Below are 19,315 nucleotides of genomic sequence, written 5' to 3'. Positions count from 1 at the left end.
TCAAAAGTCACCATCTATCTATCTATCTGTCAGCGATGCATTTGCACTACCATCATGAGTGGATTTTGAACATAGACAACAGAATTAAGACTGTGATAACGTTTCATATTACTTTGCCTCTGATTATCTAGTTATACACAAGATCTGTGATCACCAACAGGTGGCTCCGTGGCGCAATGGACAGCGCATTGGACTTCTAGATATGTAATGTAGCAATTCAAAGGTTGTGGGTTCGAGTCCCACCGGAGTCGCGCTTTTTGGTGTCCTCGTTTGGCTCTCCAAACAACGATTATGGTCAACTTTCACCGGAAAATATCGAGTTGGTTCACCCCTCAATTTAGCCTCGACTGGGTAAAGGGCCACGTCGATCATTTGACACGGACATCTACGCATGCGCATCCTGGATTGTCTCTACGCGAACGGTGAATTGTGTGGCACCGGTTGGACCCCCAGATCCCATTATTTTAAGACTAGATGGACAAGAGCGGACTCAATGGCGTAAGTCACCGGTGGGCGGTTAATGAAAAACCAAACGCTTTTAAAATAGGTTAAAAGTAAGTTATCATTTCTCAAAGTACACGCTCCGTGGACTACAATGCCATATTTATGGAACCGCTCCGGCGCAAAACAGCCGGCAAGTGACGACGCTCGTCCCTCTGGATCGCAGAGAGCATCACACGTGTAGTTTTGTGTATAATGATATCTATGGTTGAAGCCACCTAGCGCTATAGGCTAGTTAGACGTAGCTAGCTGTAGTTGTGCGCAGCTGTCCACCGGACACCACACAGACGCCTCTTAAGAAATGTGTCTTCAACTGGCCGGCGGCATTTTTGTCTTTTGCCACGCTCCCTGCTCTCTTAGCTCGTTTTTCTACTCCATTTGTCCTCCGTTGTCGACGTCAGTGCGCTGGGCAGTTAGCTTCCGTGAGCTGAGTAGCCATCTTTACTTGGCGTTCTAGGTGTCAAAATAAGCAGCCACCTTATTGGGCCGAGTTAACAACTTTGGGAGACGTCAAGGTAAGCATTGTTTGCACATTTGATTGGGGGCCACGTCGTCGACGCGCCTGCACACCGTGGCTTATTTGCTCGTCCGATAGTTGAACTTTGACCCGTTAGGCCACACGAGTAGGACTAGTCTACGTGCCCGAATCATCACGCACGCTGTTCAAATCAAGTTTTTTTTCTTCCCTTCTTTCCCCCTCTCTCTACTGTCCTTCCTTTGCAGGTTCGGGAGGTCGCGATGTCCGAGCCCAAGACCCCCACTCCAACCCCTGCTGCAGACACGTACAAGGGATGGGTTTTCAAGTGGACAAATTATATCAAGGGCTATCAGCGGCGCTGGTTTGTCTTGAGCAATGGCTTGTTGTCCTACTACAGGTAGGCTCGAGAGGTGGAACGCTTTTAACGGCTGATGGCGAGCTACCCTCCGCGTCCGATAACTTTTTTTTCTTTTCCCCAGGACCCAAGCGGAAATGGGTCACACGTGCCGCGGCACCATCAATCTGGCCACGGCCACCATCACCGTGGACGACGCGTGCAACTTTGTCATCTCCAACGGCGGCGCCCAGACCTACCACCTGAAGGCCAGTTGCGAGGTGGAGCGACAACGCTGGATTACGGCGCTGGAGCTGGCCAAGGCCAAAGCCGCGCGCCTGCAGCCGGAGTCCGGTAAACAAAAATAAAAGAAGAAATAAATGGAAATATCACTCCAGCTCGTTAAGCCCGCCCTCTTGCGCAAACAGATGATTCGGGGGACGACTTTTCCCAGTCGCTCCCGAGCGCGCCTTCCGGTCAGGGCGCGGGCGCCGCCTCGCAGAATTCCGAAGTCCAGTCGGCGCTGCGGACGCTGGGCAGCAAGGTGGAGGACCTGACCACGTGCAACGATCTCATCTCCAAGCACGGCTCGGCTCTCCAGAGGTCGGTCCGGCTTTTGTCCCGCCGTTTTTCACCTGCCCACCGCAAATCTAGAGCGTGGCTGACCAAACGGGCAAATTGAAAGCGCTGTCGCATATTGCAAAAGCGTCCCGCTACCTCGCAAAACGCTCGGGCCCCTTCGTTGGCTCTCGAAGGCAAACCGGGAAGTCGTTGAACGTTCCGGCCGGTCCGCTTTGCCGCAGGTCTCTGTCGGAATTGGACGCTTTGCGTCTGACGGGAGAGGCCGCAGATAAAATCCGTCAGGTGACGGAGAGAGCCACGGTCTTCCGCATCACCTCCAACGCCATGATCAACGTGGGTTCACACGCTCGCCGGGAAACCGGACGGCGCGTCCTCGCCCAACCCCCCGGTTAACCCTTGACTTGGTTTGGCCTCTTTGAAGGCGTGCCGAGACTTCCTGGCGCTGGCGCAGGCGCACAGCAAGCGCTGGCAGAAGGCGCTGCAGGCGGAGCGCGAGCAACGGGTGCGGCTGGAAGAGACTTTGGAGCAGCTGGCCAAGCAGCACAACCACCTGGAGCGAGCCTTCCGCGGAGCCAACGCGCAGGCCAACGCCACCGCCGACGACAAAGGTGAGGCGGCACGCCATCCCCCGGAACGACTCCGCTGGCCCGCCGTGGCTAAAATTCCCATTCTTTCGGCAGCCGCCGTCGGAGGGGCGAAAGGCGAGGCCAGCGACGAGGACGACGATAACGAGTTCTTCGACGCCGTGGAAGAAGCCCCGGAGTTCATCACCGTTCCCGCCGACCCTCACTTCCACAAGTCAGGCCGGGCGGGGGGGGCGCCGTGGCGTCACGATGACGCGTATTGACCGGCGTGCCCATTTCTTCCAGGAGGTCGAGCAGCAACGCCAGCGGATTCAATAGCGAGATTTGTTCCGACGACCAGTCGGTGAGCTATTTTTTCTCCCGGTGGCCAAAAGGCCGGGGGCGTTCGTCATCATTTGCCATTGCCATTGTCCCGAAACGAGACGATAACACGCGAATCTGCCGCTTTCAGTTGAACGAGGAGCCTCTAGCCGCCAACCACGAGTCGCCCTCGCAGGAGTCGCCGGCGCTGAAGAAGAGGCGCACGCGCATCCCGGACAAGCCCAATTACTCCCTTAACCTTTGGAGCATCATGAAAAACTGCATCGGGAAGGAACTCTCCAAGATTCCCATGCCCGTGAGCAAAGCTATTGGGAGCCACGGCCTCTGACCTCGGGCCTCGCGCCTAAGCCGGCCGGCCGGCGCCGTCTTCTCTTGCGCCCAATAACCTGGCCGGCGCCCTCTTTTCTCGTCTCTAGGTCAACTTCAACGAGCCCATTTCCATGCTGCAGCGTCTGTCCGAGGACCTGGAGTACCACGAGCTGCTGGACAAGGCCGCCAAGTGCCACAGCTCGCTGGAGCAGATGTGCTACGTGGCCGCCTTCTCCGTGTCGTCCTACTCCACCACGGTCCACCGCACGGGCAAGCCCTTCAACCCGCTGCTGGGCGAGACCTACGAGCTGGATCGCCGGCGGGAGAGCGGTTACCGCTCCCTCTGCGAGCAGGTGAGGGGGGATGGGGAGGGGGGTCCGGGGCCAGGCTCTAACGTCTGCGCCCGAAACCGCCCCGACAACCTCCACCCAGGTCAGCCACCACCCGCCGGCCGCCGCCCACCACGCCATCTCCGATCGCGGCTGGACCCTTCGGCAGGAGATCACCGTCGCCAGCAAATTCCGGGGCAAATATCTCTCCATCATGCCGTTGGGTAAGCCCGCCGCCGCCGCCCCAGACCGGCCTTCCTTCACGCCCGGGCCGCTCCGCTCCGCCGCAGGGACCATTCACGCCATCTTCGAGAAGGGCGACAGTCACTACACGTGGAAGAAAGTCACCACCACCGTGCACAACATTATTGTGGGCAAACTCTGGATCGACCAGGTGGCGCTCCGAGGCCGTCTTTCCGGCGGGCCCGGCCGGCGCTTTCTTCACTTTGCTCCTTTTTTCTGATCTCAGTCGGGCGAGATCGACGTGGTCAACCACACCACCGGGGACCGCTGCCATCTGAAGTTTGCGCCGTACAGTTACTTTTCCAGAGACGTGGCCAGAAAGGCGAGCGCTTTTCTCCTCCTCCTCCTCCTGGACCGGGGCACGGTCACGAGCGCCGAGGTCCCTCTTTCCGCAGGTGACGGGCGTGGTGATGGATAAGGAAGGCAAGGCGCACTACGTCCTGTCGGGCACGTGGGACGAGAAGATGGAGTTCTCCCGCGTGATGCAGAGCAGCCGCGGCGGGGAGAACGGCTCCGAGGGCAGGCAGAAGACCGTCTACCAGACCCTGAAGGCCAGAGAGCTGTGGCGGAAGAACCCTTTGCCGTAAGCTCCCCGGCCACACTCGGCACGCAACGGTGGCTTGACCCGTTTCTCCTGTCGACTCATCTCCCGTCCTCCTCGCCGGACCGCAGCGAAGGCGCCGAGACCATGTACTATTTCACCGCCCTGGCGCTGACGCTGAACGAGGCCGAGGAGCCCGTGGCGCCCACCGACAGCCGGCGCCGACCCGACCAGAGACTGATGGAGGCCGGCCGCTGGGACGAGGCCAACGGCGAGAAGCAGCGGCTGGAGGAGAAGCAGCGCCTCGCCCGGCGCGAGCGCGAGAGGGAGGCCCTGGGCCAGCGCGCCTCCGGTCGCCGTGAAGAAGGTGGGTCGGGGAGTGCTTTGGTCCCGGGCGCTTTGCGGGGCGGAGGGGGGGGGGACATCCAGGTTTTAATTCTCTTTTCAAAAGCTGCCGATGAGGATTGGATGACGGATCCGTCCTTAAAAAGCAAGTACTCCTTTTTTTCCCGTCGTCACGCAATAATCGGATCGGCACCCGTCCCTCGTCTGGCTTCTTTTTTTTTTTTTCTCCCCCCTCGGTTGACTCTCGGCCTTTTGCTCTCCCTCAGGCGGACCTCACGACCTCTACAAGGCGCTTTGGTTCGAGCGCGGCCAGGACCCCGTCGCCGGGGAGCAAGTCCACGTCTACAAGGGCGGCTACTGGGAAGCCAAGGAGCGCGGCTGCTGGGAGGGATGCCCAGACATATTTTGAGCGCCCCGGGTAAAAGAAAAAGGCTCTGTCCCGGTAGCTTCTCTGTTCTAAGAGACCTCCGGGACAGCGGCGCTTCCTTCCACGCATTATCTCTCAATGGTGGCCTTCATGAAGACAATTTCCACTTCCTCTGATTCTTTGTGTCTTAATCGTGTAATCGTCGCTCACTGTGCGACACGGTGTTTTCGTGTGTGTGTGTGTGTGTGTGAGTGCGTGCGTGCCTACGTACGTACGGGGTGGAGAGGCCCTTCTCCATTTCAACTGTGATTAAAAACCGCCACGCCACGCCGCATCGCTCCTCCTCCTCGCCTTAGACGACCCGTGCTCACTTGTCAGGAAAACACGTGCGTGAGCCACGAGACCGAATGCTCAGGTTTTCGTGCCGTCGAAAGTCCGAGAAAGCCCAAGCCGTGGCCGATCGGCGACTGTTTGGGCTTTGTTCTACGTGACGTCGGGCTAGCGTTAGCGCCCGCCCGCCCGCGATGAGACAGCCGGAATTGCTTCCCTGATCTGGGTCGAATGACAATATGAAGTCTAATGAAGTCATTTTTTTTCTGTTTTAAAAGAGAAATCCTTAATTTACGGTGTGAAAAATAAACACGTTTAAAGGAAATGCAGTGCTGATTCAAAAAGTTATATGCAAGCACATTTTGACACCAAAAAGTGTTGTTGTTTTTTTGTGTTTGAAAGTGTACTTAAGACAAATAATCGAAACGTTTGATTTTATAAATGTATGCTCTTGTATGGAGAACAGTCGGGCATTTTTCTGTTGTTTCGTGTCACCAAAAAAGGGAGATGCTGTCTGTGCTCAACGGAGAGGGGAGACAAAACATTGTTAGCATTTTTCTATCCACGACGTTGACATCTTTAATAAATGCTGTCATGTCAAACGAATGTTTCTGTCCTACTTTACTGTGCGACACCTCAAGCCAGTCGGATGACAAATGAATAAGAGTCAGCAGCAAGAAGCAAAACAAACAGCCATTGGCGGCGAAGCGCCACATGATTTGACGTCTATCCTCGTCATTTTCAGCGAAAGTGTTAACGCCTTGTTCCAAAAAAAGCGGAAAAGGTCTAGAAATCCTGTTCGGGGGACACTTTCGATCGGCAATGACGAGATGCCGTTTCCAAATGATGTTGACGCTCGATCTCAGTTGCCAGGGCGACAGACATTGGTCGGTCGGGAGGAGGCTCGAGCTGCCATGGTAACGCAACCGGGAGACAGAAACGACGCGTATTGATGACGCAAGACCGCTTCGATTCCCGCTGAAATTCAGGAAGACACCAAACGGGACGCGTCTACTACGTCACGGTTGCCACAACAAACGGAGGTGAGCTCAAAAGTTCGATTGAAACAGTTCGTAGAGCGCTCTGAACTTTTCACAACTCGGCTCCTTTTTTTCATGCCGAATAACGTAATGACACCATTAATGAAAGGAGCCGTGAGAAATAGTTTCTTCTCTCTAGCACTTGAATGAACCGTTGCGTAGGGATTAGCTAATGTAGCAATGTTGGCTAGCCAGTGTGACTCAAACGTTCAAATGCAATCTCGGTGCTTTACTTAACGGGTGGCCCTTAGGCTTGACAGTTATCTGACTTGAACTTTCTTCCAGGCCTGTCTCCTTACCTTTCTTTTGGGAAATTCCTGGCCGAGTGACACCTGACAATGGACTATGCAGGCGGCACTCTGCCGGGGGTATCCTCCAGGGTCGTCAGGAGGCAGAAAAGCAGGTCAGGTACAGTCAAGGAAGCCCCTGGAATGCTTATCAAACACTAAATGGGCTCGCGGAATATTCCTTGTGCACACGTAGGATCTCCCTCCAAGCAGCGCAAACCCCGGATAAGTCTGCGCACTGTCTCTCCAGGGAAGACGTTGCAAAGTGAGTGACCATTCCCTTTGCTCCCGCAGTCTCTTTCAAACGCATTCCGCCTTCGCCACCTTCGCCGCAGGTTCATCAACAGTCGGAAACAGAACATCTGCGTGGGACTGCTTCAACACGGCTTCCACAGGTAGAAGGCGTCCGCCCGCCGGCCGCTCGCTTTCTAAGGCGTCCGCCCGCCCGCCCGCAAAAGCACACAGACGCCGAATGTCTTCCAGGTCCTTCTCGGAGCTCTTCCTATTACTGCGTTTGGATCAGGAGCGGAGGGAGGGGGCGGAGATCAACTCGGCGCTCAGTCTTCAGACGCCGCTGGAGGAGCAGCACGCCAAAGTCGAGAGCATCGGCCTCCACCTGAGTCGCGCTGAACGCGCGCAGCGGGCGGGTACGGCCGGCGGGTCGGGCTCGGCTCGCCGGCGGGTCGGGCCCCACCCCCTAACCCCTCAACTCGTCCACCCTCCGCCTCAGGTCAGTGGCCGGCGGCGTACGAGCAACGTCTGCATTTGGGCGCCTACTTCACGCGAGAGTCGGAGGACCTGTGGCTCAGCTTGCACTTCTACCACACCTGCACGGACGCTCACGAAGACGGCTGCGGGAGGCACGCCACCGAGGGACGCGCCTGCTTGGCCGAGCTCTACCTGCAGCAAGGTACGCTCTCCTTTCCAGCTACTCGCCTCTCTCTGGCCGAGACCGCCGTCCCTTTGAAGGGGTGGGGGGAGCCGGCGGCCAATGTTCACCCGCGCCGACGTGCAGGTCAGCTGGACAAGGCTAGGGAGCAGGCCGAGCTGTGCGTGCGGATGGCCGACGAAGGCCGCTGGCAGGACTCGTCCGGTCGCTTCCTTCCCCGCCGTTCCCGCGAGAGCCTGTGGTCCATCTACAGCCGGCAGGCCGCCAAGGCCGACGACCCCTACGAGACTCTGGAGCTCCTCCACAAAGGCTACGCCACCGCCACCGAGTGTAAGTCAGTCGAAACGCAGCGGCCGTTCGCCGCTAAAACGGCCTGTTGTCTCGCGGCAGCCGAAAACAAACACATCGAAGGGGAAGCCGCCTATCAGCTGGGACTCGCCTATTACAGCGTGGCCAACTACGACACCTCCGAACAGGTGTGTACGTGTGCGTGTGTGTGTCCGTGGGTGCGTGCGTTCACGCAGGTTAGTGAGAAGTCCACATCTTTTTTTTTTTTAAAGTGTTGGTGTTTATTTTTTGCAGTACCTCAACACCTCCATGCAAATCTGCAGTTCTACGGAGGATTTTGACGGCCTGGGCAAGGCCTACAAGGCCGTGGCCAAGTTAAGCGAAAGGTACGCTGACGAAACCGCCGTCCGCGACATGCCGGTGGCCGGTAACCGGTAATCCTAACCCTAGCAAGCGCCTGGATTTGAATACAACCGTGGCGAGCCGTATCGAATGGACCGTAAAAAAATAAGGTGCGCTAGTCCTCCCGACTTTTGAGCGAGCCAGCGTCGCTACGCTTCCCTTTCAGCAAGGGGAACATCACCCCCACCATCCAGCTTTTGGAGACTTTAGTGGAGATCTCCCGGAGTAAGAGCCTGCATCACCACCTCGTAGATGCCTGCCTATGCCTGGGCCACGTCTACACCAACAAAGTAAGGCCGCGGCGTGGAACCGCCTCGCGACCGTCTCGTAACCGTCCGCTTCACCACGACGGCCTCCCAGAGGCAGTACGACCGAGCTCGCGAGAGCTTGCTTCAAGGTTACAGCGTGGCCTGCGACATCGGCGACGTGTCTCTGGTGCAGAAGGCGCAGGTAGGTCCGGAAGCCGGCGTCGCTCGGCAACGTCCGCTCACGTCCCGCCCCCACCGCCCGTCTTCGCCAGGTGTCTCTGGCTAGCGCTCACACCCGTTGCATCGTGGGCAAGTACACGGCCGACGTGGAGGCCACCGGGCCCGACGCCCTGACGCGGCTGCTCGCCTGGAAAGTGTCGAGGGGACTGGACGACGCCTGCGACAACTCCGGAGTGTGCGACTACTGATTTGGACTTTGGGTCATCCGTGGTACGCCGCCAAAGCGGAGCTCATTGTGTTTCGACCCTGCCGCCGCAAAGGCAAATATTTGGACGCGCTTCGTGTTTCTGATGTGGAATAAACACGCAAATGCATTTTGACACTATATATATAATGGCCAGTATTTGTCGTATTGAGTAGGGAAAAACAACGGATGCCTTTTAATCAAATGCGAGTATCTCATTGGAGTGGTTCAATAGGAACCAAGCAGCCAGTGCGGGTTCAAGCCACAGGGTGGCGGTATTGTGCTTGAAAACTCGCGAATCAGTCAATACCCCCACGAGAAGAAGAAGAGGAGGAAGAGGAAAAAGAAAACGGAGAAACAGAAGGAGGAGGAGGCGGAGGACTAAGCTCGACCAGCTCTTGCCACCACTGCACGGAACCCTGGTCAAGCGGACTTTCTAAAGCCCGGCGAAAAGACACCCGCGGCGCCCGGCTTTTGGGCGTTTCGACAGCCCGCCGGAAGTAGCCGGCCCCGTAACATGGGTCTGCTGGCCATCATACGAAAGGAATGGTTCCTCATCGGCATCGTGCTGGTCATTCTGTCGGCGAAAGCGCAGCCCAGCATCGGCGTCAAAGGAGGTGAGAGCGCCGGGTCGGGTCGCCTTATTTTGACGTAGGCATATAGTTGGCGAGAGAGAACACCGTGGCAGTGTCGCCCTATTTGACACGAGCGCGTAAGCAGGTAGACGTCAGAAAGGCCGCACCGGCTTTTCTGGATGCCAACGATGGGTTCCTGTCCAACTTGTTGACGACGAACGCGCGGTGTTGAAACAGGTTCGTGTCAAGTTCGATCGCTGTGCGCGCGCGCGTCCTCCCAACGACAGGTAAATGGGGGTCGCGCGCGCGCGAGTTTCCTAGAGAAGCCGGAGGTGACACGTTGCACGTCCGGCGCTTAAGTAAACACGGCTGGCGCTCGGCGCTCGAACCTCGGGCACATGGCCAAAAGCACTTGCTTCCGTTTCTGCCCCTCTCAAGGACCGCTGAAGCCAGAGATCACCGTCTCGTACGTGGCCGTCTCGCTGATCTTCTTCAACAGCGGCCTCTCGCTGAAAACCGAGGTCAGGTGATGCCAAGGTAGGCTTTTAGGCCGCTGCCGGGTGAGCGGCTGTTGAAAATGCTCTCCGTGTGCATGTGAGCCCCTCAGGAGCTGACCAGCGCCTTGCTTCACGTCCGCCTGCACCTCTTTGTTCAGTCCTTCACGCTGCTCTTCTTCCCGCTCACCGTTTGGTTGCTGGTCCGAGTCCTGGCGCTGACCGCCGTCGACCAGTGGCTGCTCAAAGGGTAACCCACGCCACGCCGTTTGGACGGACGGGCCGCAATTACGGGGGATGAGCCGCCGGTGTGGTTGCCTAGGTTACAGACGGTGAGCTGCATGCCGCCTCCCGTCTCCTCGGCCGTCATTCTCACCAAAGCCGTCGGGGGTAACGAGGTAAGGGGCGAGGGAGGGCCCGCCCGCCCGCCCGCGCGTCTCGCCGACTGACGGCCTTTGTGTCGCCAGGCGGCCGCCGTCTTCAACTCTGCGCTTGGGAGCTTCCTGGTAAGCCGGGAGCGCCGCTCCGTCCTCGGCCCGCCGCCCGAGCCTCGTCTGACCCCGTTCTCGTCTCGCAGGGGATCGTGGTGACGCCGACGCTGCTGCTGCTCTTTGTAAGTCTGAGCCCGAAGGAAAAACGCCTCCGACTAGGCTCGCCCACGCCACCCCCAAACTGCCCCCGGTCCGAACGGGGCGCTTTAAAAGTGCTTCCCCCAGCTGGGCTCCTCGTCCTCGGTGGCCTTCAGCTCCATCTTCTATCAGCTCTCGGTCACGGTGGTGGCGCCGCTCGTCGCGGGTCAGGTGAGTCAGCGGGATCCGGGCCGGGGGCCGCGCAATGGGGTCTGACGGCGTCGCCCCCCGCAGCTTTGCCGCCGCTTACTGAAGGAGTGCCTGGAGCGTAGGAAGCCACCGTTCGGCGCCCTCAGCAGCGCCGTCCTCCTGGCCATCATCTACAGCACCTTCTGCGACACCTTCAGCAATCCCAGCATGGAGCTGGACCCGGTCAGCTTGCTCGCCGTCGTCCTGATCGGTGAGTGGAAAAGGGGCGCCGCTTTGTGTTTGGGGCCCGCGATTGACCAACTGGCGCGCTCTCTCTTTTCTTTTTTTGGGGCGGAGGCAGTTTTCTCCATCCAGATCGCTTTCATGCTGCTCACCTTTGGATTTTCCAGCAGGTAAACAAAGCGCTCCTCTCTAAGTTGACCTAAGAGAACGGCCGTTAAAACGGCGACGACGTCATTTGTGGCGGTCGTCGCAAATCCATCGATGGCGTAAAAGTACCTACGGCGTTGACTGTGTCCGCAGGGCCGGCTCGGGATTCAGTCCCGGCGACACGGTGGCCATCGTTTTCTGCTCCACGCACAAATCGCTAACGCTAGGTACGTGGCCGAGCCGGGACGGGGCGGGCCGCCACGGGGCGAGCCGCCACAGGGCGAGCCGCCACGGGGCGAGCCGCCACGGGGGGTAGCCACGGGGATTCCGTTGACGCCTCTGTCTTGACGTGCAGGGATCCCCATGCTGAAGATCGTGTTTGCGGGCTACGAGCGCCTGTCGCTGCTCTCCGTGCCATTGCTGGTCTACCACCCGGCGCAGATCCTGCTGGGTTCCCTGCTGGTGCCGACCATCCGCGACTGGATGACCGCTCGGCAAAAGGTGAGCCAGACGGAGCACCTTTTGGCCGGTCGGTGCTCCTAATTCTAGCTTTGGGCGCGGTACGCGGCTGGCTCTGAAAGCACCTAGCCGGGCTTGAGATTGAGCTTCCCTCGCTCAACCCTTGCGCGTCTCTCCTCCTTCCAGCTGCTGAAAGCGAGCAGCCCGCAGCAGCCCGTCTGACGAGCGGCCCGCCCGCCCCACCGACCCACCGACCACGTGCCTCACGGCGGTGGTCCGGCCGACGGAGCGCCGCCCGGGACCGCCTGCCGCCTTGGCCCTGCACACTTGCAAAAAAACAAAACATTCAACTTGTATATTTAACAAGACAAGCCGAGGTATGTTGGACATGGAGTGCTGCTGGGACCAATCTTTTCTTTGGATTTGATTTTATTACTCTTTTCTAAGCGCCATCTCAGCTCGCGCTGATGGCAAATGGCAACAATTTGTAACGAGAGTCTAGATTTTTAGTTGAGCCTGTATCCCACGCAACGGGGAGCCTTTAAAGTTGAATTTAAACGCCAAGAGCGGAGACGAGTGTGCTCTTTTTCTTCTTCTTCGCCGCCCCGACCGACTCGGAAGAAAATGGAAGCCAGTCAGTCAGTCTCCCGGCGCCGCCAACACGTCGTACTCGGCGAGAAGCACCACGCTGTTCTCCCGAATGCGCCGCACTCGGACCAGGTCGCCGCACTCCTGCACGTGGACCGTCGCACGCTCGCCCCTCCCGTAATGGCGCTCTCGCTCGCTCAGCGTCACCCGGGTGCGCTTTCCGCAGGACCGTTTGCACGCGTATCGCAGGGCCGCCGCCAGCGCCATCCCCAGGCCGGCGGCGCCCCCCAGCAGCGTGGCCAGCTCCCGAGAGCTGCGCCCGGCCGCCGTTTGGCTCTCCTCGCCCGGGCTTCCCCGAGGGCTCGAGGGAAGGCGGGCGCCCGGCTCTCGTCTCCGCCCTCCCGCAAAGTCGGACCGGAGTCGGCGGTCGGAGTTTGCGGAGGGTTCGGGACGGGAGCGCGCCGCGCGGGTCCGGCCCGGGGACGGCCCCGGGGGGGGCGTCTCATCGCCGGATCCACGCGGCGCCCCCCGAGAGGGTCCCGGCCGAGGGGAGGTCGCGGGAGAGCCGGCGGGACCCGAGGCGGGAGTTACGCAAAGGGCACTCGGGGAAGAAGCGGCCAATGACGGAGCGTCTCCGCCCGAGAGAAATGCCCAAAATGTTGCGTCGGACTGTTTTGCCGTGACGGCCAAAGCGTTTGATTTCTGACGGGATACCGAGGACTGAAGGGGGAGTGGCGCGGTGGGCTGAAGCGAAGGGGGCGGCGCGGTTCGCTTGGTATGTAGCGCTCCAAGGGCTTTATCTTCAGGCTTTGCCAAAAGAGTCGGGAAGACGCCGACGGAGCGCAAAATTGCCCGGCTGGAGCTTAGCGCTCCTCTGGCTTTCTGCCACGCGGGCGCCGGGTCCGAGGCCACGGCATTCTCCGGGCCTTCCGCGGGGGTCGGCGTCCACGCCGGGGCCGTCTCCCTTTGCTCGTCTTTCCCGGGGCGCCGGGATTCCGAGGACGACGACGGATAAGGGGGCGCGGACGTTTGGAGCGGGAGTGGGGCAACGGGCGGCCGAGGCCCGTCGGACTCCTCGCTCGCCGGACCCGAATCCAGACTCGAATTAAGCCAGCGTCTTTTTCCCGCGGGCTTCAGGGCGCCGCCCGCGTCTTCTCGGTGGCGGAAGGCGGCTGGAAAGACGGCAGGTAAGAGGACGGGGGCGGTGGTCACGACTATGTTGCTTGGATCCATTTCTTTCTTTGTTTTTTTTTTACCTGAGAAGGCAGGAAATTGCTCTCCAGTGAGGCCGAAAGCTGCTTTTGTGCTCTCTTCTCCCGTCCAAGGACCGGGGCTCCCGTCCCGCACCACGGCCGACTTGATGCCCGACCAGTAGACAAAGTAGGACTGCACCACCGTGATGCTGGCGGGCGAGAAAAGAAATGTGCGGTGAGCCAGCGTGCCAAATAACACAAGAAAAGTGACTCACTAGAAGCGCACGTCTCCCGCCGGCGCGTCGGGCGCCCTCCAGGCAAACGACAGGTTCCGCTTGGGCTGTTTGTCCGAGTGGGTGAGCGTGTCACCTTCCGACAGGCAGCGCAGCGCGTGGGTCCCGGGCGGAGCCCGGGGCCAGGAGCCTCCCGCAGGGACCGTCCCCTTGTCGGCCGCGCCCGCTCCGGACTCCTCCCCGCGGCGGGCCTGCAGCAGGAAGCCCATGAAGTCCCGGGAGCTCCGGACGGTGACTGGGAACAAAATGGCCGCTTGGAGCCTTCCCGCCGGTCCACCGGCGCGCGACGGTCGCCCACCCCGCCCCGATCCTACCCGTGACGAGCTGTCCGGGCCGATAGGAGCGCGCCGACGCGCGGACGGTGACCAGACTCCGCCGCGGGTCCTGAGGTCGCACCCGGATGTGGGCCGGACTCATGGTCCGGCAGGAAGCGGGACCGGCGCCGCGGGAGAAGGCCCCGACGGGCGCGGCCAGGTGGCACGAGATGGCGGCGGCGGCGGCCCAAAATAGCCAGCGAGGATCCATCTCGGGAGGGAATTGAGGAGCCAGCCCGTCACGTTTGGCACTCTGGCATTTTGCTTTTGAACGGCGCCCCAACGAGCCCCAGCCACCCACTGCAATCTAAACGGCCGGATGATTTGCGCCCTTACCTTCTCTTTGGCCAGGGGTCTTTGGAGCGGTGGACCACCCGAGCGAACAGGTCTGCCACCCGATTGCCTTCAGAGCTGGACTGAAATTGCCCCCCCCCCCCCAGCTTGGCTATTTGTAGAGGATTAAGAGCAGCGGAGCCACCCCCGGCACACCAACAGGATGTACGCCAGCTGCGGGCGCCTCATTCCAGGATGTCCCGGGCGTTGGAACGGGAACGGGGCCCCCCCGCCTCACCGAGGTCTGTGACGAGCCGTCCCAAAACTAATCATTGCCCATAGTCCATGAGTTGTGTGGCACTGACTACGACAGACCTTATATCATTTAAAAAAAATAAGACAAGTAGCCCTTCAATGGATTGCAACAAGGAGGGTTCATTGAGTTCCAATGGATTGGACCTCTATCGCCGTCCATGGCAGCCGATGAGTTCGACCTACTCGTCCCTCCAGCGTGCGCTTTCTCTCTCTGTCTCTCTCTCTCTCTCTCTTTCACACACTCACGAGCGCGTGAGCGAAAGGGAGGGAGGGAGGGAGGGAGGGAGGAAGAGAGAGAGAGAAATAAGAGGCGGAAAGCTCCATCTGCCCTGCTCAGTGACCGACCCGTCCTCCTCCTCCTCCTTTCAGCCGGGAACGAGACACCTCCCGGCGGCTTTGGCTTCTCTGTTGCCGTCGTCCTCCAGCGACGCCCCCGCCCCCGTCTCGATTTCCACCGGCACTGTTGAAAAGTCACCGGGAAAAAGCTCAGAGGAGGACGAGGAGGAGAAGGAGGAGGAAAAAAAAGACCATTGGCTTCTGATAAGATGGGTGATCTATATATAGGCTGTGCCCCGGACTGCAGCATCTCCATCGTCGCCGCCACATGCCCTCCCGCTCCGGGTAAGTCACGCCGGGGGAGGAGGGGGTGGAGGGGGTGGAGGGGGTGGAGGGGCCGGCCCGGTTGGCCCAAATTTTGGCCGGGATGATGGAGGATCTCGCCGGGTTCGCCGGCCGTCGTCCGCTCCACGCGATTGTGACCCGGAGCGGATGACTCGAAAGGTCGCCTTCCGTTCGGCCGAGTTGCGGAGGCGTCAGCGATGGAAGGGCAGGAAAGGTGGGGGTGGGGTGGGGCTTGGCTTGGGGTCTAAGGGGGGGGGGGGGGGACTGGGCGCTCGGTGGTTTTGGCCACTGGCCGCTTGACACCTGCCCTCCCTCCCGGTACTAGCAGGAACGGAACAAATCCTCCTCGCTAACCCAATGGGCGTGCAAGCTCTCTCTCTCTCTCTCTCTCTCTCTTTCTCTCTCTGTCTCTCTCTCTTTCTCTCTCCCACGCCGGGGATGGACTTTGTGACTCGGTGTGTCAGCCATGTTGCGGCGGGGAAAGAAGGAAGGAAGAGAGGAGGAGAGAGAGAGGGAGAGAGGCGGGGGTCTCCGCGCACTCCACTGGTACCGGGGGAGGATGGATGGCGGAATGGGGTCACCGCTGGGTTCACAGTGGAATCAGTTGGCGGTGCACCAATTCAGCTGAATGAAGAGGATTGACAGACGGACGGACAGACGGACGGACGGACGGACGGGGTTTCTTCTTCTTTCCATGTCAACGGCTCTCCTTTTTTTGGGGCTAATGTCATCTACTTGCAGGGAAATTTCGGCTCTTTGGGGATGACTAAGGTCAGGGCAGGACAGGATGCTGACTGACTGTTACCATGGTGATTCCAGCACCAATTCTCTCGTCTCTCATCCGTTCTCCGTTTCGTGTGTCCACCGAGGTCGGACGTCCGTGCGCTGACGTCCTGCCGTTTTTGCAGGTCAGAAAGAGCGGCGTGCCTTTTCCTCGTGCTCTCCCCCAGCCCAGAACCTGGGCCGCTTCTTGTAGCCTCGTCCCTCCTCTCGCTTCGCTCGCCCTCCTTCCGAGCGTGACTCCCTCCCGTCCGTCCTCGCGGTTGGAAGATGAAGCGTGGGTGGAGCGCGTCGCCCCCGCGCCGGCCGGGTCCCGGCCCCGGCCCCGGCCCCGGCCCCGGCCCCGGCCCCTTCCCGGCGGCGACCTCGCTCTTCAGCCCCGACGTGGGCACCAAGACGGCGTCCGACCTCCTCATGAGGCTGTCAGGTAGCGGCCGTGGCGGAACGGGGCCGTCGGGCCCGTCGGGCCCGCCGGGCCCGCGCCGGCTTTTCATGTTTTGAGGCGGATTGTTTTCAGAGGCGACCCAGAAGGCCCAGGCGCTCCCCGGGAGGCACGCGGAGGGGCCGGGCGGGCGGCTGGAGGAGCCGGGTCCGGCCCTGTCCCCCGACGGGCCCGGGGCCAGTCCCGACCCGCCGTCGTTCACCCGTACTCCGGCGGGGGATTCCGCCGACGACACGCTGGCTTCGGAGCTGCTCAGGAAACTGGCAGGTGGGAACGTGGACGGCTAGCGAGCTTCCGTACCCACGGCACGGCGCTCGGGTGAGAACGCGAGCCAACAATTTTGTTTTCCCACAGAGAGCCGACTCTTGAGCCGGCCCGACGCCGAGGTCAAGGAGGAAGAGGAGGCCCTGGAGATCCCCACGCCGACGACGGGCCTCCGAGACCCGCCCGGGGGCGTGGAGGCGGATCGGTTTCCGGGCGGCGCCGTTGCCGATCTGGGCGTGGAGCGGTGGCGGCGGCAGGCGCAGGAGGAGGAGGAGAAGGAGATTGTTCTCACCCGAGGAGGGCCGGTCTTTGGGGACGGCTTGTTTTCGGGAGCCAAAATGGCGGAGCAGTGCCTGCGGGCGGCGTTGTGGCAGGACATGTCCGTCAACTTGGCGTCCACGCTGCTGCACCGACTCTCAGGTAGCCTCGCGCTCCGGCGGAAATGTCCGGCGGGCGGGGCGCCGCGCTCACCTTCTGCTCCTTTCTCTCCAGAGCGGGCGGCTAAATCGGGCGGGGCGCCCCCACGGCGCAGCGGCAGCAGGTACGCCCCTCCCTCCCTCGCTCCCGTCGTCCTCTGCCGCCGTCCACCCTAAGCGGCCTCCCCTTGTCTTTGGCTTCCCAGCTGTCCGGTCCTGAAAGCGGAGGATCATGGGATCATCACCCCGTCCCGCCCTCCGGAACCCGCGCACGGTACTGTAGGTCGGGTCCCCCGTCCCGGCGGAAACGGTTCCTTAGAAAACTGGCCTCCGCCGTGGCCGTCGGGCGATAGGTCGAAGGCCCGAGACGGAGGCGCGTCCAACACGTAGCCACGCCTGTCTTTTTGTTCTCGTGCAGGGACAGCGAGCGAGCCGGGGGGCAGCGCCGGCTTCTTCTACAGGCAAGTGGCGCCGCCGCGCTCGTCTCGGACGACGGAGCCCCTCGGAATGACCTCCTCTCGCCCCTCTACCCACGCTCAGGTGTCACACGTGCGGCTTCGAGACCGCCGGACGCCTCCTGTTCCGCTCCCACCTGACGGAGCACCGGCAGCCGGGCGGCCCGTCCTTTTCGCTGCGCTGCCGCCTGTGCGACCACTCGGCCGATCAGGAGGCGGCCATGAGGGCCCACGCCGACCAGCACTCGCCCGCCGGCACCGGCAGGTGGCTTTGGGCGCCGCGGTTGGGGGTGCCCCGCGGCTTCGGGGCCAATCCGTCGGGAAGGAGCTCCTCGCTCCCTCCCCCGTTCCCGGCCCGTCCGTCCGGGGGCGCCGCAGGTCACCCGGCTCACGGCGGTGCTTCCCGGCAGGTGGCCCCCCGCCCCGCCCACGGTCGCCACGGAGACGGCTCCGGAGAGCGGCGCCCCGGAGCATCGCTGCCGCATCTGCCGGAGGTGGTTTCCCGGGCAACCGGAGCTGCTGGTTCACTTCCAGGGTCATCGCCAAGGCAACCGCTACCGCTGCGAGCGCTGCGGGCACCTGACGCGCACCGCCAACAAGCTCGTGGAGCACGTGCGCGTGCACACCGGCGAGCGGCCCTTCACCTGCCACCTCTGCCCTTACAGCGCCAAGCGGCGTGACAGCCTGCGCCTGCACTGCAAGGTCAAGCACGCCGGCGGGGGCGCCTGCGCCGCCCCCGCGGCCTCCGACGTGCACACGCACCGTTCCTACGCGCACGGAGACAATGCTAGCAAACGCGGGGGGCGGGCGCACGCCTCTCCTCCTCCTCCTCTTCCTCATCATCCTCCTCCTCCGCCTGCTCCTCCCCCTCCCCCTCCTCCTCCTTCTCTTCGGGGCTGGCCGAGCCAACCGGCGGGATGGACGGATTTGTTTCCTCTGGTGCCCATCACCACGCTCCTCCAGCTGAAGGCGCGCAGCGACCCGCCCGCGTCGCTTGGTTCCGACCCGCCCTCCCATAAAAATGATTTCCTCGGCCGCCTGGGCCTGACGCCTCTATGAACGTCCGTCCCCTCGGTCGGAGGGACGCCGGGTTCCCGGAGAATGTCCAGGGTGGACGCGCCCGCCACCCGCTTTTAGCCAATGGCCGCAACGGCCGGAACGCTCTCGCCCACTTTGCCGCATCTACCGACGTTTGTACACGTTTGTACACGTTTGTACCGATGCGGGCAAATGCCCGCCTGCCGGACGTACGAGTACGAGGGCACCCGCCGTCTATTAATGGGACCATTTCCTGGACCAAGTGCATGAAAACCTATGAAAATACCTCGGCAAATGTATTTCTTTTTTTTCCCACGTGTCACGTCGGCAGCTCGGCTCGCTTTGTCGCCGTGTCGACGAAGGTCGGGGAGGTCAACGACGCCCTCCCCGTGTGTGGCGGGCCGCGTGCGCTCGTGCCGAAAGAGACGTAACATGGACGCCTTTTCACGTTTGCCCCGCACGTCGCACGCCGAGATCCGCCGGAGTCGGCCGGCGGCGGCCGTCGGGGAGCTCTTTTCGGTACCTGCGGCGGGCGGCCTCCTCGCTTCTTTCTGACCGACCAAATAAAGTTGAATATCAGCGGAGCGACGCCTCCGTCCGTCTCGGTCGTGCCTTTCGGGGCCTCCTGACGAACGGCGCCCGAGGGTAGGACGGACGCCTTCAAAAAAGAATCCCCGGGCAGCCGGCTCATATTTCTCCAAGAGCCAGCTTAGTCCGTTGCCATGGGCTCCGAAGCCCCCTCCCCTCGCGTTTGGTTGCCAGGGTTACCAGGAGCCGAGGGAGCTCGCAAACCGGGTCGTGATTA

The 19,315-nt window shown here is 61.2% G+C and overlaps 5 protein-coding genes and 1 non-coding gene across 13 annotated transcripts; 5 read left to right on the top strand and 1 right to left on the bottom strand.

Annotated features, from left to right (window-relative positions):
- The first annotated feature begins 162 nt into the window (after positions 1–162).
- Positions 163–251, top strand: trnar-ucu (transfer RNA arginine (anticodon UCU)). Its single transcript is given in 2 exon segments — positions 163–199; positions 216–251. It is a non-coding gene; the product is annotated as a tRNA-Arg (tRNA).
- Positions 252–378: 127 nt separating this feature from the next.
- Positions 379–5,866, top strand: osbp (oxysterol binding protein). 3 transcript variants are annotated; one of them, XM_077589060.1, is made up of 17 exons: positions 379–498; positions 1,225–1,376; positions 1,459–1,667; positions 1,742–1,916; positions 2,117–2,228; positions 2,317–2,503; positions 2,576–2,693; positions 2,765–2,822; positions 2,931–3,095; positions 3,217–3,462; positions 3,542–3,662; positions 3,729–3,832; positions 3,908–4,003; positions 4,077–4,264; positions 4,354–4,589; positions 4,674–4,712; positions 4,834–5,866. In XM_077589060.1, exons 1-17 carry the CDS (start codon positions 475–477, stop codon positions 4,974–4,976), a joined length of 2,373 nt encoding a protein of 790 aa, XP_077445186.1. In that variant the 5' UTR covers positions 379–474; the 3' UTR covers positions 4,977–5,866. The 3 variants fall into 3 exon arrangements, with proteins under 3 accessions (XP_077445186.1, XP_077445187.1, XP_077445188.1); XM_077589062.1 differs by lacking the exon at positions 379–498 and adding an exon at positions 513–1,016; XM_077589061.1 differs by lacking the exon at positions 4,674–4,712.
- A 330-nt stretch (positions 5,867–6,196) lies between these two features.
- ttc29 (tetratricopeptide repeat domain 29) lies at positions 6,197–8,983 on the top strand. 2 transcript variants are annotated; one of them, XM_077589621.1, is made up of 12 exons: positions 6,197–6,307; positions 6,590–6,707; positions 6,788–6,856; positions 6,927–6,986; positions 7,075–7,238; positions 7,322–7,501; positions 7,607–7,810; positions 7,871–7,956; positions 8,063–8,154; positions 8,337–8,460; positions 8,531–8,620; positions 8,691–8,983. In XM_077589621.1, the coding sequence occupies exons 2-12, from the start codon at positions 6,643–6,645 to the stop codon at positions 8,844–8,846; spliced, it is 1,290 nt and encodes a 429-aa protein (XP_077445747.1). In that variant the 5' UTR covers positions 6,197–6,307; positions 6,590–6,642; the 3' UTR covers positions 8,847–8,983. The 2 variants fall into 2 exon arrangements, with proteins under 2 accessions (XP_077445747.1, XP_077445746.1); XM_077589620.1 differs by having other exon boundaries at positions 7,607–7,956.
- A 164-nt stretch (positions 8,984–9,147) lies between these two features.
- Positions 9,148–12,089, top strand: slc10a7 (solute carrier family 10 member 7). 2 transcript variants are annotated; one of them, XM_077589625.1, is made up of 12 exons: positions 9,157–9,459; positions 9,856–9,938; positions 10,025–10,161; positions 10,234–10,309; positions 10,379–10,417; positions 10,489–10,524; positions 10,628–10,711; positions 10,775–10,940; positions 11,031–11,082; positions 11,213–11,286; positions 11,415–11,560; positions 11,705–12,089. In XM_077589625.1, exons 1-12 carry the CDS (start codon positions 9,360–9,362, stop codon positions 11,738–11,740), a joined length of 1,029 nt encoding a protein of 342 aa, XP_077445751.1. In that variant the 5' UTR covers positions 9,157–9,359; the 3' UTR covers positions 11,741–12,089. The 2 variants fall into 2 exon arrangements, with proteins under 2 accessions (XP_077445752.1, XP_077445751.1); XM_077589626.1 differs by lacking the exons at positions 10,234–10,309; positions 10,379–10,417; positions 10,489–10,524; ... (4 more) ...; positions 11,415–11,560; positions 11,705–12,089 and having other exon boundaries at positions 9,148–9,459; positions 9,856–9,954; positions 10,025–10,171.
- On the bottom strand, positions 11,962–15,500 carry LOC144066132 (uncharacterized). Its single transcript, XM_077589479.1, has 5 exons — positions 14,243–15,500; positions 13,907–14,117; positions 13,575–13,827; positions 13,363–13,508; positions 11,962–13,278 (listed from the first exon to the last, which is right to left on the bottom strand). The coding sequence occupies exons 2-5, from the start codon at positions 14,115–14,117 to the stop codon at positions 12,158–12,160; spliced, it is 1,731 nt and encodes a 576-aa protein (XP_077445605.1). The 5' UTR covers positions 14,243–15,500; the 3' UTR covers positions 11,962–12,157.
- On the top strand, positions 12,655–19,094 carry LOC144066230 (uncharacterized). Of its 4 annotated transcripts, XM_077589614.1 has the most exons (11): positions 12,655–13,293; positions 13,371–14,481; positions 14,864–15,115; positions 16,024–16,322; positions 16,413–16,604; positions 16,692–17,021; positions 17,094–17,142; positions 17,224–17,300; positions 17,436–17,472; positions 17,552–17,737; positions 17,883–19,094. In XM_077589614.1, exons 4-11 carry the CDS (start codon positions 16,166–16,168, stop codon positions 18,529–18,531), a joined length of 1,677 nt encoding a protein of 558 aa, XP_077445740.1. In that variant the 5' UTR covers positions 12,655–13,293; positions 13,371–14,481; positions 14,864–15,115; positions 16,024–16,165; the 3' UTR covers positions 18,532–19,094. The 4 variants fall into 4 exon arrangements, with proteins under 4 accessions (XP_077445740.1, XP_077445742.1, XP_077445741.1 ...); XM_077589616.1 differs by lacking the exons at positions 12,655–13,293; positions 13,371–14,481; positions 14,864–15,115 and adding an exon at positions 15,361–15,886; XM_077589615.1 differs by lacking the exons at positions 12,655–13,293; positions 13,371–14,481; positions 14,864–15,115 and adding an exon at positions 15,361–15,924.
- Positions 19,095–19,315: the final 221 nt, after the last annotated feature.

The sequence above is a fragment of the Stigmatopora argus genome, chromosome 20 (assembly GCF_051989625.1).
Source record: "Stigmatopora argus isolate UIUO_Sarg chromosome 20, RoL_Sarg_1.0, whole genome shotgun sequence".
NCBI lineage: Eukaryota > Metazoa > Chordata > Actinopteri > Syngnathiformes > Syngnathidae > Stigmatopora > Stigmatopora argus.
Note: the sequence above shows the minus strand (reverse complement) of the source record. Positions and strands in the feature narration are given on the sequence as shown.